Source organism: Saimiri boliviensis, chromosome 10, assembly GCF_048565385.1.
Source record: "Saimiri boliviensis isolate mSaiBol1 chromosome 10, mSaiBol1.pri, whole genome shotgun sequence".
NCBI classification, from domain to species: domain Eukaryota; kingdom Metazoa; phylum Chordata; class Mammalia; order Primates; family Cebidae; genus Saimiri; species Saimiri boliviensis.
Genome location: NC_133458.1, coordinates 40187136 through 40203726, shown reverse-complemented (window position 1 = coordinate 40203726; position 16591 = coordinate 40187136). Strand labels below are relative to the sequence as shown.

Below are 16591 nucleotides of genomic sequence, written 5' to 3'. Positions count from 1 at the left end.
GTGCCCAGAAGTGAAATCACATTTTTTCTTCCATTCTTTGGAGTATTTTTTTGTCCTGCCTGCTTTACACACAGCTTTTCCTTATACCAGACTCTCTTTGAATTGGAATCTCATTGGACCCAGTTCAGTCTACCTGTTTCCATAAATTCTATCAGTCTAGCAACAATAGTTAAGTTCAGGTTTTCTTTGTATTTTTTTCAGAAAGGTGAAATATTTCTTTTATGTAATTCAGTGAATAAAATACAAATGCATTTCTTAAGCTTATGAAATATGAATTTTTAAAAATATTTTCAAGTTAAATAAGTTTCATCTAAAGAACAGTTACCCTTGAACTTCCATCTGATGTTGGCTGTGCCTCCAACCTGTAATCACTGCATGTGATTAAATTGAACCCCTGTCTTATAGTACTTGGTGGAAAGAACCTCTCAATATTGTCTATTTTTCTATTTCGATTTGCCAGTGGTGGGAGCACAATAACGGGTATTGGGAAAAACCTGAATTCAGTTAGTGTTCCGAGGATGGTCATAAATCTGCATGAAGCAAGAAGGAACTTTACAGTGGTAAGTTCAAGAACCATTTGAGTTCTACTCAAAGCTCTGCATCTCTGCCTCTACAACGTGGCTTTCATGGCAACTGGGACATCTCAGTTTTGCCTTTAATGTTTGCTAGTTATCTTCCTTGCAATGTAGCCAAATAGTATTTTTTATTCAACAACTGAAACTATCTAGAACCTTGGGCTGACCATGTGGAAAAAATACATACACATACACACATGCATGTGTTATGTTTAGACAAAAATGAAGATTGCCAATTTGAGACAGTTTTTTTGTTTGTTTTTTGTTTTTTTTTTTTAAATGTTTGTTTGTTGGAGGTTTGGTTGGTTTGGAGGGTTTTTCTGAGACAGTATCTCACCCTGTCACCCAGGCTGGAGTGCAATGGCATGATCTCAGCTCACTGCAACTTCCCCTTCCCAGATTCAAGCCATTCTCCACCTCAGCCTCCCAAGTATCTGGGACTACAGGGACGAGCCATCATGCCTGGCTAATTTTTGTATTTTTTGGTAGAGATAAGGTTTCCCCATGTTGGCCAGGCTGCTCTGGAACACCTGACCTCAAATTATCTTCCCGCCTCAGCCTCCCAAAGAGCCGGGATTATAGGTGTGAGCCACTGCATCTGGCCTGAGGCAGTGTTTTTACAGTCAGTACAAATGGAAATCATAGCATTTCCCTAGTCCCTTTATAATGCATCATAGAACATAAATCCTTTTGCTCTAATAAAATCCTTGGAAAAAGCTGCTGATCTTGTGGCAGTATTCTTGTCTTTCTAAGCAGCAGACATATGCTTTCTTACAGTCCCCCGTTCTTCTTACCATTCTTCTTGTTCCTTCGTTAGCATGTTATCAAGTTACAAGAAAGAGCATTAGAATATTTATGTTATGTCCTAACGTGTGAATGTTGTTTGGTGTTTCTCTACCTATCCTTATTTCATATAGGTCACATTAAAGTGGTAGTTTTAGATTAGACCCTAGGAAGGTTGGAGTTATTTCCGAAGATTTCATATGTTTTGTTGATGTTTTTCTCTGATATAAAATACCATAATGTAGTTGGGCTTGTGCACTCAACTCAGAATGAAAGTTCTAAGTGCTCTTGCTCACGTAAGGTCTTGATTGGTCAGGTGATAGATTGAATTACAGCACTTCTTTTTAGATTTCCCATCCAATATTTCTTGAAGACTAAAACCACAATGTTCTTTAATTACAAAAGCCAATTTGGGGCTAAAAATGTCAAGCCAAATCACCAAATAATAAGGTCATCTCAAATAAGATTTTTCTTGGCCTTCTCAATCAGCCACATTGCATCACCTCTACAGAGTATTATTAGATTTTTATCATATTTCTGAGAGATTGTACTCTAGGGAGTCACCATATAAAGCAAAGGGTTTTGAAACCAATCCCCACACATGGCCACAAACAAAGTTAGATTACCACTGCTATTAATTTAAAGGACATCAGTTCTCCATAACTATGCAAAACAATTTTTCATTAACCAAATAAGGATAACAGTAACCCTCCTTGGTTTTGGTATGAGACTTTTTAAAGTAGAAATCTGAGAAATCATTAGTTTATCTAATTAATGCTGAGCCTACATCATTAAAATAATGACTGAATTTCCTTTCTTCTCCCTCACTAGCATTAAGGTGACATACAAAATGCCTCTTAGCTTTAGTCATTCATTTGTAATCAAATATTTATTAAAAACTTTTTAGGTGTCACAAATAACAGTTGCATATCCCATGGAAGATTCAAACAATGGTAGAAGATAAACATCTTATTTGTTTATAGATCTGGAAATATAAACTTCTGTTGTTTAACCACAAACTTGTTACTACAGTGAAACTAGAATTGTGCATTAGAATTGGACAAAAGTGAAAAATTCAGTGAATCCCTTTTACTATTTACTATTTATTTTACTGTTGTTTGTGAAAACTACTTTATAAAGAAATGTGTATTCCTTCCATGTTCCCTACCCCTTATAGAATTTAAAGCTGACCATGATGAATTGAACCCATTTATTATTTAACAAATAAAAATTCTTGATCAGGTCTGATTTAGCTATGTATGTCCAGCCACAATAACTTTAAGTCCAATAAACTTGAATCCTTTCAAAACAAAAATAATCATCTTCATAACAAAATGCATATTAATTTGTTAACGTGTACATTATGTCCCAGAAGCCTGCAGTTTATTGCATAGTTCTCAAATTTCTTGTTAGGTAAAATTGTTCATGTCCATTTTTAATACAATAGTAATAAATAGCTTTTAGCATTATCACATTAATTTTATATAAGACTAAGTAATATCATTTAATATCATCCATATTATACTGCTATCAGTTTTATCTGCTTCCAATATACATTTTTAATGTAAGATCATTTTTAAATTTTTTTTAAAACATAGCAAATAACAAATTGTTTGTCTTTTTTATGTATATCCTGAGTACTTTTTCTATTGTGGGTATAAGTAATTGTTTTATCTCCAACTATACTTGCCAAAGAAAAGGAAATCTAAGGGATGTTGTTGCTTGTTTGTCTTTTCCTTGGGGGAAAAACGCAGCCATTAACCTTAAATGTACCACTATGTGTTGCTGGTTTAGTCTAAGTACAATCAAGAGGAAGCTACATTTTCCAACATTCCATAAATCAGAATTCCAGAGAGGAAGATTTGAAATGAGAGATAAAAGGGCATGAAATAATAATAGCAGAGGCTTCGTGAAATAGAAAGCATAATAAAAGGTTTTAATATGAAATATGTCATGAACAAAAAGATAGCAGGAGAGTGAAGACCGTGAATTTTGAAGTTAATGGCCTAGGATTTATATTTGCTATTCTGCCACTTCAAGCTGTGAGACCTGGTCTAATGACAAAAATTTGCAAAGCTCAGTTTCTTCATTTGTAAACTGTGGATAATCATAATACCCACCTATAGGACATTATGAGAATTAAATGAAGCCAATCTTGTACAGAACCTGGCATTCAATAATTAGTAGCTTAAAACACAGTAATAAGATTACCTAACTACATAGTTAATTATCATTTTCACCATATGGTGCTTGGCACTTTACAAAGTACTTTACCATGTGGTATCCCACATAGCAAATAGCATTTTCATCTTAATTCCTAAATGAGGAAACTGAGTTACTCAGTGTGGGCCCTGCCTCAGTTCCCATAACTTGGGTTAAAGCTAGGAGATGAGCTGAGGGCTTCTAACCCCACAAAGCCCAGCTCCCAGTCTGCCTGCCTGCCTCACACAACAAGGAACAGTTCCTGCAGGTGACTGTCCTGTCTTCATAAGGAAAATGAAACAAGATCTGGGCCAGCTTCAGATAGATCAGCAGAGTTTATGCTGGGCAAGTGGAGCTCTGTGTTTCTTTAACGGTTGGGTTGTTTGGATAATTTTGCATGTATCGTGTTTCCCGAAATGTATAGTCTAATATTAGGAAGTTAAATATAGATTTTTTTTCAAAAATTATATATTTTCCATTGATTGGAGTGGTGAATTATAAAGTTGCTATGGATGTTGCCAAGCTATATTCTGTTTACAGTGGGTAATTGTGTCTTTCTCTAGGCATGTCAGCATCGCTCTAATTCAGAGATAATCTGCTGTACCACTCCTTCCCTGCAACAGCTGAATCTGCAACTCCCCCTGAAAACCAAAGCCTTTTTCATGTTAGATGGGATCCTTTCCAAATACTTTGATCTCATTTATGTACATAATCCTGTGTTTAAGCCTTTTGAAAAGCCAGTGATGATCTCAATGGGCAATGAAAATGTACTGGAAATTAAGGTAAGAAATGCTTTAAACACTGTCTTAAATCATCAGCTCAAACTTAATTGACTTCATTGCTATATGAATAGAATTGTTGTACTTGGCCAATGTATCTTATACGACACTAGCAAATATCTAAGCTCTGAAAAACAAATCTTTTTTGGCATAAAACTAAAAGATAAGTATAACCGTGGGCTGCATTTTAATGAAGCATTTAAAACCCCTTTTTTGTGTATGTACTAAAACGTAGCAAATGTGGGACACAAATCCATTAAAGGGAATCCTTGAGATGCATTATCTTGCTGATGTTATACACTTCCCTGGACATTTCACCCAAATGCACTCATTGTAAGATAAAACGTAAAAGCTGTGAAAGTAAATGCCTCAATTGTACCTCTGTACTTCCTTGTAATACTTGGAATTTTTTATCTGGGTGTGGTCATCTCTAAGCTAATTTGTAAATGGATCTAGGTTTCTGCCACCCCAGGCATATATTAGCTTCTAAATATAATTTAATAGAGAATAACAGATCATCTTTTCTAAAACAAGCCTGTTGCAAACAAGAACACTAAGGCCCAGAAAGTTTAAGTGATTGACAAGTGACAACATAGTGACAGATAATGAAGACTAGAGTGCAGCTTTCCTATGTCCCTTCAGTTATTTCTACTTCAAATAATAACAGAGGCAAAATGCTCAAGACTTGAATTATTCATAGCTCCAGTCACTAGAAACAGCAAAATATTTATCCTTCAACATGTTGTTAAAACATTTAGATTTTTTTTCCTGAAAGATGATCTGAATGCAAATATGAACAAGCATAAAGCAATAGGATAGTCTTTATTTGAATGTAATATAGGTTTCCATGGGTCATCTCCATCTAAGTAATAGTATGTTTCTATTGAAATTTTTCTGACTTTTTCAACAAGAATTTTACTACAGCCCAGCCTATGCATATGTTCATGCTCATACAAGTTTACTAATCTCATTATTGTGTTTTGTACAATAATTAAGCAAGCCCAGCATGAAATTGAATGGAAGCCCGCTTCAATGAACAGTGTGTTTACAACAGCAAAGTTCTTTCATCTGCTTCTTTAATTAGTTTTAGAAAGGGAGAAATAGCTTTTATCACTTTTTTTTTTTTTTTCAATAAAACTAATCTAGTGTGACCTTTTGCTTTCAACAATTACTGTGTTTGCCATTTGAAAGATTCCATTCGGTTTTCTTGATGATAACAAAGGTTTATGTGCAAATAGTTTTATACCCAGAGAAACTCTATTTTTCTGTTCCTGTAGCTATGATGAAGGGATTAGAGATAAACGGTTCTTTATCTACCCTTCCAAGCACAGTCTTTATGGAAGAGAAAACTTCTTTTCCCGTAAATTAAATAACCATTATTCAACATCTTACAAAATTGTTGGACCAAGAAAAACGTAATTTGGCATCATCCTCGGTCTGTCAATGTTATTCTCAACATGGCGAAAGGGTCTTCTAGAGACTGGTACAAAATACTTTATTTTCTTGCCTATATATAGAATAACTATTTCTCTAACAAGTGTATAGCACCTCCTTTGTGACAGAATAGTAATCTAGTGGGAGCAGTGGCAGTTCAGGAAGATTATTTTAGTATCATGATTCAATATTTTTCCTTACTTCATTTTTCTTATGTATGAGAAGAAAGCTAAGGCATAAGAGAAAATTTGTTGTGTCAGCAATCTAACTCTTTATCAATACATTAAGTTGATCACATTAAAACTTCTACCTCTCAGCCAGGCAAGGGGGGGGGCTCATGCCTGTAATCCCAGTACTTTGGGAGGCCAAGGTGGGTGGATCACTGGAGATCAGGAGTTCAAGACCAGCCTGGCCAATATGGCAAAACCCTACCTCCACTAAAAATACAAAAATTAGTTGGGCCTGGTGGTGGGCACCTATACTCAGGGGGCTGAGGGAAGATGATGGCCTGAATCTGGAAGGCAGAGGTTGCAGTGAGCCAAGATGGCGCCACTGCACCGAAGCCTGGGAGACAGAGCTAGACTCTGCCTCAAAAAAAACCCTGCTACTTCTATTAGGGCAGAAACAAAGAATAAAAAAAGAAAAGAGGCTTCTTCTAGACAAGCAGTTGACTGTTTTTATCCAAAGAACGGTGGCCATTTTATTTCATGTCATACTATTTCAATTACCATTCAAAACATGAGAGTGTAATATGTTTGTACTTCATCAATTAAAGTGCTCTGGAGAGAATCATGTGTTTACATGGAGATATGCTTTTTATTGCCAGGAAGAGTTCATGCTCCTCCCCTCATGCAGCGAGAGTTCCTTGGCTGAAAAGAGCTTGAGGTCATTTCTTGCCTAGTTGTGAGTGTTGCCTCAATTCCTAGTAGGCCCAGTGACTATAGCATGGGTGAAAGGGTGAGCCAAGTTTGGATGAGAGAACATAATAGGGGTCAAGCATAAGTCACCGCTCAGAATGAAGTTGAAGCCCCATAGATGAAGAAAGTAGTTTATGGCCACGGCTTCAAGTCTCCCAAGGCCAGTTGTGCACAGTGGTCATCAAAAGTAGGCACCACTTTGGGGATACACATGACTCCCAAAATGCCTCTGACAATAACAGCTCATGTTTGTATGGAATTTTACAGTTGATACTGTGCTTCGGCATATTTTATTTCATTTGAGTCTCATGTGGGCCCATGAGGTTGGGAGGTCAGTGATGATTATCCCCATTTATAGATAAGTAAACAAAGGCTTAGAAAGATTAGCTGATTTGTCTTGGGTCATCCAGGGAGCAAACAGCAGAAGTAGGGCCCACACTCAGGATTCTTGATTCCAAATTTGGTCCTTTGCCACTGCATACACTAAACTACAGTATTTCTTATATTAACTCTCATTTAATGTATACCAAAATAACTTTCAACATAGAGACACTTTCCTATCATATGATATTTATATTATCTATGCAATTCTTTAAGTGGAATAGCTCCAAACTTATTATAAATATCTAAACATTGACTCCGTTTAAAGAAATTCTGTATTTCTGCCTAATTATCTGATTTCTGACTCTTTATGCATGAGGATATCTTATGAAAAGTAGAGAAGTATTCTGTTTCATGCTGGAACAAGGACTGCCTGACATTGCCTTGGGGGTTTATCTTATTCTGCAGCATATAGGAATATGTGGGAATGAAGATGCTTCAAACGTTCAATCTGGAGAAGTCAGGTCTAACAGGAAAAAGGAGGGCAGGAAGATAAGCCAGGACAGGGAGCAGGGGCTTGCTCTATGACACTGTCATCACGAGAACAAATGCTGAGATCTCAGGTGGAGGTGAAGCATCAGTGTGTGGGCAGTGGAAGAATCAAGAAGGAAGCATGGTTCTGAACCATTCCAATCCACGTGCTGCCGAGGACCAGACAGAGGTTGTCCTTCTCCCTTTGAATAATTTATCTGCAACTCTAGCCTCAATCCCAGCCAAAACCCCCATAAACTCAGTTCTGAGTCCAGACAGGGTGAAAGTGAATGATTCTCAGACTAGTATTTCTTTGTCCTGCCCAGGTTAATGAGCATTCTGCAAAAAAAAAAATATATATATATATATATATATATATATATATATATATATATATTCCAGAGCTCAAAGACAGTACCGGTGGGTTCGTAGAACCTAATAGTAAAGGTTCCCAACTAGCCAGAGAAGCCACCCATTTAATTTTGGTTGGCCCAGCTTTTCCTAAATGGCCAGGGAAGTTTTCCCTAAAATGCCTATTAACATCTGGAAGAACTCAGTTCTTAAGCTGTCTGTGAAGGCTTGTTGCTTGGTTCCTAAGTTGAGGGACTTGTGTCCTCTAGGTGAAGTGTGAATCTCACCCACTCACCACCACCTCACTAATTTCCTACTGCTGATCTCCCTGGACTTTGGACTCTCACCTGGCTGGGTCCTGCTACCAAACTACCAACTTGCCCAGATCCAGCACTGTGGTCATCTGGATGTATGAAAACTTGAAGGACCCCTCCTCTCATAATGTTATTTTTCAGATCCTACCCACTTCCACTCCCATCTGCTTGGTTCTGTAGCCATCTCAGACATGAGTCCCGAGTCCTAAATCCTGGATAGAAACATGTTACACCCTGCCAGAGGTGGTGAGGAAAAGGACATGGTACATTCTGATGTAGCACATTGGAAGTAATTAGTTTTCATTTTTGAAATGGATCCATTGTAGCATTACAATGAGAGGAAGAAATCCTTAGTCGTCATTATATTCTAAGTGACTAGCACTGTGTCTAACACACAGTAGATGGTAAGTAGATTTTGTGTCAAATGGAATTTGATTTGCTTTATGACCTAGCCCCTTTCTGGACATTAGTTCTCAATATGTAAAGCAGAAATGACAATAATACATACCTCAGGGAGAGTGTCTTTGCAGGATAGTATGAGATGATTATAACTAAATTGCTCTATGTCCATTGGAGATTAAAGATCAGAAAGTTCTCTCTCTTGTTGCTTTATTTTTAAATCCACATTACCATTTTAGTGACTGAAATCACCCTGAAACAGTTGAATGACTTTTATTTAATAATAGTTAAAATTCAGTAATAAATATTAATAAAATCAATAGTAAAAGTTCTAAACATATGTTTTTTAACATCTCAATAAAGCTATGTTTGTTTTATTTTAAATGACAAAAATTAGCCTATGCCTTTTTAAATTTTTCCTTATCTAGGCCCCAGTGTTATATAGAAGTGAGTTACCAGTATCACTTTTGTAATATATAGGATTTAGGCTTCTAAAACAATTACATATATATATATATATACACATATGTATAACATAGTAGTTGCTTATGTAAGTCACTACTTACCATGTGTCCTTTGATATACACATATAAAATGAGAATTGGTGGATGTGTGGTCTGTTTTTGTTTTAGAGAAGCCTTTATGCAACATTCAAGGAGATTCAGCCTGAAACAATAAGTATTGGAAATGCAAATGTTGTATGTTCATCCCTTCCCCCAACCTTAGTCATGATCTAAGCAAGCAAGACACATTTGACCATTTCTCATAAATCAAACCCTCCAGCTCTTTAATCTCTTATTTTCTTTGTCATTTCCTAAATTCCCTCCAATATGTGGATAAGGGCTTTGTCCCTCTTCAGACCTAACTAGCAAGTTGTTGTTTGAAGCCCTAAAGTGATCTCTTAGATGGATGTGCTTCTGTATTGTGTTGTCCTGTGTGGCTGACCTGGTTCAATGGATTACACATACTGCTTCTAGAAGTATAAGGATAGGATCTGTCTATATCCATTTTTTCTGAAACTACATCAGGTTATAAAGAAGTATTTTCTTTCAGCTTCTTTTCCCAGAATAATAACTGCCTGACTAATCAATCTATTCAGATCCATGTGAGACAATATATATGAATGGAGTTTGTCAAGTATTAAAGATTACATAAAACAAAGTAGCAGCATTGTAGCTATTACTTGCTGCTCTTTGTCCATAAGAAAAATAGTAATATGTTTTGATATATGCCACCTCAAAATAATAGCTTGCTCAATGAATAACTGTACTCATTGTCTTGATATGAGAAATTATACCTATGCTTGCACTTCTTTTACAAGACTAATTATTGGTTTCTCAAACAAAATGTTGATGTTTTTAAAATGCCTGATGGTAACTTCAGTTAACTAAATATGTCAAATTAACTAATTTTTTGAAAATGTTTGTATAGCTATGTAATTGTTCAAAATAATATAATTGTGCTCTCAAATTATAATGAAGGTCATATAACGTCTCACATGAATTTCTTTAAAAATGAATTCACTTATGTATAGGATTCAAGTGTGCAAGCAGGATGAAAGTAAACTACCCAACTCAAACAAAAAAGTAATATATTAATATTAACATAACATAATACAGTATTAATATATTAACAATTATTTAACATCAGCTCTCTGGAGATGAGACCCAGGCATCAGTATTTTTTAAAGTTCTCACTGTGATTCCAAAAGCAAAGTCAAGGTTGAGAATCTCTGCATTAGTCAGTGTTAGGTGGTACAGTAACTGAATCTCTAAATTGCGTCTTTTTTGCCAAACATCAATACCCCCTGAAGACAATAGTGAGGTGATGATAGGTAAGACATCATTCTGCATTTAAGGATGTGAAGCAAGAACCTCTTTTCTTTTCTCTAAGGTCCAATTTGATGCAAAAGCTATATGCCGTAATTCCTAAAATATATTCTGAAATGGTCACGCTCCCCATTAGCCATCCCAATTTCCCTTGAAAATTAGTATCATAGAATCATGTACCTTGGCAAACAACGTGGCCTGTGTTTGCAGTATATTTATATTCCTTTGCCATTGTTAGCATTCCTGCAAAACTGTGAAGTGTTAACAACCTTTTTTTTTTCCTTCCAGGGAAATGATATTGACCCTGAAGCAGTTAAAGGTGAAGTGTTAAAAGTTGGAAATAAGAGCTGTGAGAATATACACTTACATTCCGAAGCCGTTTTATGCACAGTCCCCAGTGACCTGCTGAAATTGAACAGCGAGCTAAATATAGAGGTGGGATTCCTGCATTCCTTTCATGATGTAAATAAGGAAGCCAGTGTAACTGTGTCATTCTCAGGCTTAAAATAAATCATTAAAGCTCATTTATGTGTGGGTTTTGGCTCATCAACTCAGCCTCCATTCCTAGTTGTTATTTTAGATATAGTTCACATTGTCTCCTTCCCCAAGCTTGGGAGGTAGATCTCAAAAGTTCCTTCTACCCACACTGCTTCTCCATCATCCCGCACTCTTCCCAAAATTGCTGTAATTCTCAGAAGAAATAAGCACGCATCCAAGAGTGTCCTTCTGCTGCCTCCCACCACCCCAGAAGGCCAGAGCTGGTGTTCCGCTGCCAACCACAGTGATCACTAATTCATAGATTCCCATAAATAAAGGAAGATGCCTGTACCAAACAAAGTAAAATGGGTATTAAACTACTTTACAGCAACTTCTTTTGTGTAGATAGCTGAATCAAACAACTTAGAACCAAAGTTAGTGATCTTTTTTCATTCTTTTTTTAATAGTTTAATTGTGATATAATTCACATACCATGTAATTCACCCATTGAAAGTGTACAATTCAATGGGTTTTGGTATATTATATTGTTAATTTCTTTGACTTATGGTAAAATATATGTAATGTAATGTTTGCCATTTTAACCATTTTTGAATGTACAATTCAGTTGCATTGATTTCATTCAGTGTTGTGTAATCATCAGCATTATCTAATTCCAGAACTTTTTCATCACCCCAAACAGACACTCCATAACCAATAAGCAGCAATTCCACATACCCTTCTCTCCTCCAGCTCCTGATAACTTCTAATCTACTTTCTATCTCTAGAATTTGCCTATTCTAGATATTTCATGTGAGTGGAATCCTACAATATTTGTCTTTTCGTGTGTGGCTTATTTTACTTAATATATTCCAGGTTCATCCCTGTTGTAGCATGTGTTGGTACTTCATTCCTTCTTGTGGATGAATAATATTCAGTTGTATACATATCCCACATTTATCCAAGCATAATTTTGTGATTTTTGAAGGGTTCCTGAAGTCTTCTGAAAAGTTATGAGATGGAAAAACATACAAAAATTAGAAAATCTAATGCTGAATCATAAGATCAGAGTTGGAATTTCAGAAGGACCATTAATCCTAAAAATCATAAAATGTTAGAGCCAGAAGGGACTTCAGAGATTTCTGCTGTATATTAAAACTGAAGGAAAAGTATTCTGAGACTTTATTGTTCCATCATAACAGTATAATTATTTACCTCTTACAGGAAGTCTTCTCTGCCCTTCACCACACCATCCAGGACAGAATTAATGTCCCATCGTCTCTGTTGATTACTATTTAGTCATACTTCTATGGTACATACCACACTTTTCTGTTATCATTTATTTACATGTCTGTTTCCTGTTCTACACTTCAGTTCCTGCTTTTTGTAGCTCTTTTTATCCGTAATACCTAGTTACAAATACAAACAGCTAAGTACCATGTAAGTACTTCAGGAATCAGTGTCCCCTACTTATTTCAACACTGGAGCAAAACTGAGGAATCTCTTACTATCCTGAAGGCAGTTACGCCATTTGTAGAGTGGCAATAACCAGGTAGTATTTTGGGCCCAGAGAGATTGTGCTACAACCTGTGTGGTACAAACATCTATCATGGCTAAATGCTGACTTTTCTTTATTTGTCATTTTTAGTGGAAGCAAGCAATTTCTTCAACCGTTCTTGGAAAAGTAATAGTTCAACCAGATCAGAATTTCACAGGATTGATTGCTGGTGTTGTCTCAATCTCAATAGCGCTCTTATTACTACTTGGGCTTTTCCTGTGGCTGAAAAAAAGAAAGCAAATTAAAGGTGCATTTTTGTTACTGTTCATTTTTAGAAGTTACTTTAAGAATACAGTCATTACAGTTTAAGATTGTCATAGATTTGTGTGTGCTGTCTTATATGTAGTCCATAAAACCCATCAGTTCTGGGCACTGGGTCAAGGTCTCCTGGGACCCATGATAGCCATCTTTAACAAGCTCTTTCTTTCTCTCTGTTTTAAGATCTGGGCAGTGAATTAGTTCGCTATGATGCAAGAGTACACACTCCTCATTTGGATAGGCTTGTAAGTGCCCGAAGTGTAAGCCCAACTACAGAAATGGTTTCAAATGAATCTGTAGACTACCGAGCTACTTTTCCAGAAGGTATATTTCAGTTTATTGTTCTGAGAAATACCTATACATATACCTCATTGGATTGTGACGTTGTTTATTTTTTTGTTTTGCATTTATATTTTTATAAAGACATTAAAGAAGTATTTACCACTACCAAATAAGTATTTGACACAGAATTACATGGCTCTTATTTTTAAATGAACCCATGTATGTATTACATTATGATTTTAGAGTCCATTAGCTCTCTTCTCACAAAAAGGTTAATTCTGAAATCATTTGAGTAAATGATTTCAATTTGTTTATCATCTAAGTGCAATGGTAAGAAATTGTGAAGGTCTCTTTTACAATCCAGGAAGAGTTAAGTTACAAAACATATATGTATTTAAATGTAAGTTGGAACTACTACATTTTTTACCTGTTGGAGCCCAGACATTGAAATTGTACTGTTAGTAATCCTTTGAAGTGTTCTCAATGAACTGTTAGTACACAGCCTTTTTCCCACAATATTCTAGGACTTGAATGTATTTTGAGACTTAGCCAAGGAAAACCTTCAATTATGCTATGAAAAAAGGGAGGGGTCAATATCATCAGCATTGTAAAACACTAGGCCTAGTAATGTTCAGGTTAACCAGCGCTTTTCTTGTTGTTTTATTTAAATCTCCTGGTAAAAGCAAAATGTCTGTATTGTATCAACCCCATTATCTTTAAGAGTTACAGGATGTGAGTCAAGTACAAGCATTTCCTTGATGGAATATTTACCATTGGACAAATAAAATGAGTCACAGATCATGAAGGATACTGGAAAAGTTAGAAGTTGCTCATCCAAACAAGTTCAAGAGCAATGAAGCACTAAACATTTTTACATTTTCAACACTTATTACCTCATGTTTTGGAGTTTATGTTATTTCTATGGAGATACATATAGTAAACATTGTCTTTGCACACCTGACTCCATTCACCTTTAAAAATCCATTCCATTAACCATGTGGAGAAATCAAACCTAGTTTATTGTTTTGAAATTTAGATATATTTAGTATTGTGTATGCACATTTTATAGCTCTAATCTGAGATCATTAACATTTACAGATTTTCTTTGGAAAAAAAAAAAAAACTTACCTAATCTTCTTTGAACCACCTTACTCATGCTCTATCATCATTGCTAAGAAGGTTGAGTTTCACACTCTTCCCCATTGAGCCTGCTCCTTGCAGACATGAAAAGATGAAATAGGTAAAAGAGGGTATCTAGAGAGAATGAGATAATAGGTGCACAGCCAAAGCCTAGTGAAGAGGCAACTGCAGAGCTTTCCTCTCTACATCTGGTGGGGACAGCATTCTCATCAGTCTTTTTCATGGAGACCTAGAGTTCTATGTGGTGTGACACCAGGGTTGCACATTGATGGTTTCTATTGGTTTCTGCACATGTTTGAATTTAGCAGAAGAGTCAAGAGAATTTTCATGCCTAAGGACTTTTATCTGCATCTCACCAAGGATTTCCCTCAGTCTCTGCACCATTAAGCATTTAGAGCCCTGATCTCCAGATGCAAAGGCTTGGGAAGTGAGGATGAAAGAACTGAGTTTAGAGAGGCTCATTGGCATTTCCAGTCCCCTGGGGAAGGTTTGGAGACCCTGACTCCTTGGAATTAAAGGAGCAAGTACTCAGCTAGGCTCCTTCCTTCCTCACCCACCCAACATTTCAGGTACTTCCCTGATGTTCCACATCCTTCTTTGAAGGTTGCACCTATCTTGTTTCTCGCTAGTATCTATTATAACTGTCGTTGATGCCCAAAGCTTTTCTGGAACCACTTTTGTCCAAGTTCATTTACTATTAATCAACCTGTCCACTGTGGAAAATACTAAAAATGCTTAAATTGGGTTAGGAATAGTCAAGGTACTAACAGCATTCTTTTTATGCCCTTCTCTCAGATTCTGATTCTGAATCAGACAAACGATATCTTTTGGTGCCAATAGGGAACCCCCACACAACCCTCTCCCTATGTTACATACTACTACATTTCAATGCTATGACTAGTTCATCTTCATGTCAGTTGCTGTGGCTATAATGTCCCCTCCTTGATATGTATGAATTCCCAGTGGAAAGAGAAAGGAAAAGTGGAAAAGATGGCTTCTTTGCCCTTTTTGGCATCGAGAAATTGACTATCAGCACAATTTCTTCCCTCTGAAATGAAAAATGTTTCTCCTTGCAAAAGGGAACTTTGGCTGAGGTGCTTACAGAGCTTTGGTTATAAAGATCAATGTACAAGGAATGCTTACCCCTTTCATAGAGCCCTTAACTAAACAATGAGGATGGTCCACTAACCGAGATCTAACCTGCCTTCTCTAAACAGCAGTGACACTAAATCCAGTGCTATCACTGCACAGTGAGAATTTTCCACTAATGTGAAAAACTTTCAGTTCTGGGAATATAGCCATTATTTATTTCTAATCATATGTGTATTTTTCCATTTGCCAGGAATCCATAAATTTTGCACAATAGTAATTAATTCCATTAATAAACAGTAGTCTCTCAAAAGGCATCTTTTTCATTTTCTTATATTTGAGCTGGATTTTTGTGAGACCAGGCAATTGCTCAACTACCTTTGCTGCTTTCTATTCTTAAGGACATAGTATATCCAAAAATAAACCGTAAGCATGGCTTTTTACTATTGATAAAAACAGAAATGTCTAAGGAAATGAGGATAGAAAGCTTTCAAAGTTAATACTTAGTCTACTTAAATGAAAATCTGCCAACATTTTATGAAATGCTTGTATATATAATGCAGTATCTTTTCCCAATTTATTATCATTGTTATCAAACTAATTCTCTTATAAAGGCTATTCCTGTTGCAGTCTCCATTAAATGAGGTTTTACTGTTGTTCTTTAATAATTTTACTTCATCTTACAGATCAGTTTCCCAACTCATCTCAGAATGGTTCATGCCGACAAGTGCAGTATCCTCTGACAGACATGTCCCCCATCCTGACTAGTGGGGACTCTGATATATCCAGTCCATTACTGCAAAATACTGTCCACATTGACCTCAGTGCTCTAAATCCAGAGCTGGTCCAGGCAGTGCAGCATGTAGTGATTGGGCCCAGTAGCCTGATTGTGCATTTCAATGAAGTCATAGGAAGAGGTAAGTATTTCCACTCAGCTTTTTGTTAAATACGATTTTCCAGTAAGCATTTTATCTTTGGCCTTTGCAGATTAGGAACTTAGACAATGGTGAAAGCAACTGACAGCAATGATAACAAGTGTACTTGATTTCTGTTTTACAGAAATGCAGCCTTGTAAATCATATCCATGGGGATTTGCCCCTGTGCATGGAAGCAATTGGATAACCCCCCAAACATATTAGACCTAAATTACAATTCATCCTCATCCTGTGCATACTAGCAACTATAGTTTCTTGGAAGTTGCCATTTCCTTTCTTTCAAAAATCAGGGCCAGGCGCAGGGGCTCACGTCTGTAATCCCAGCACTTTGGGAGGCTGAGGCTGGTGAATCACCTGAGGTCAATTCAAGACCAGCATGGCCAACATGCCGAAACACCGTCTCTCTTAAAAAATACAAAA

The 16591-nt window shown here is 36.4% G+C and overlaps 1 protein-coding gene across 1 annotated transcript in view; it reads left to right on the top strand.

Moving 5' to 3' along the window:
• The window catches only part of MET (MET proto-oncogene, receptor tyrosine kinase), a 126725-nt gene that overhangs the window by 86474 nt on the left and 23660 nt on the right, over positions 1-16591 (top strand). The window contains exons 11-16 of the mRNA XM_003921059.4: positions 461-560; positions 4124-4342; positions 10724-10870; positions 12558-12714; positions 12909-13049; positions 15923-16153. Coding sequence (XP_003921108.2) covers positions 461-560; positions 4124-4342; positions 10724-10870; positions 12558-12714; positions 12909-13049; positions 15923-16153 — 995 coding nt within the window. The remainder of the gene's footprint in view (positions 1-460; positions 561-4123; positions 4343-10723; positions 10871-12557; positions 12715-12908; positions 13050-15922; positions 16154-16591) is intronic.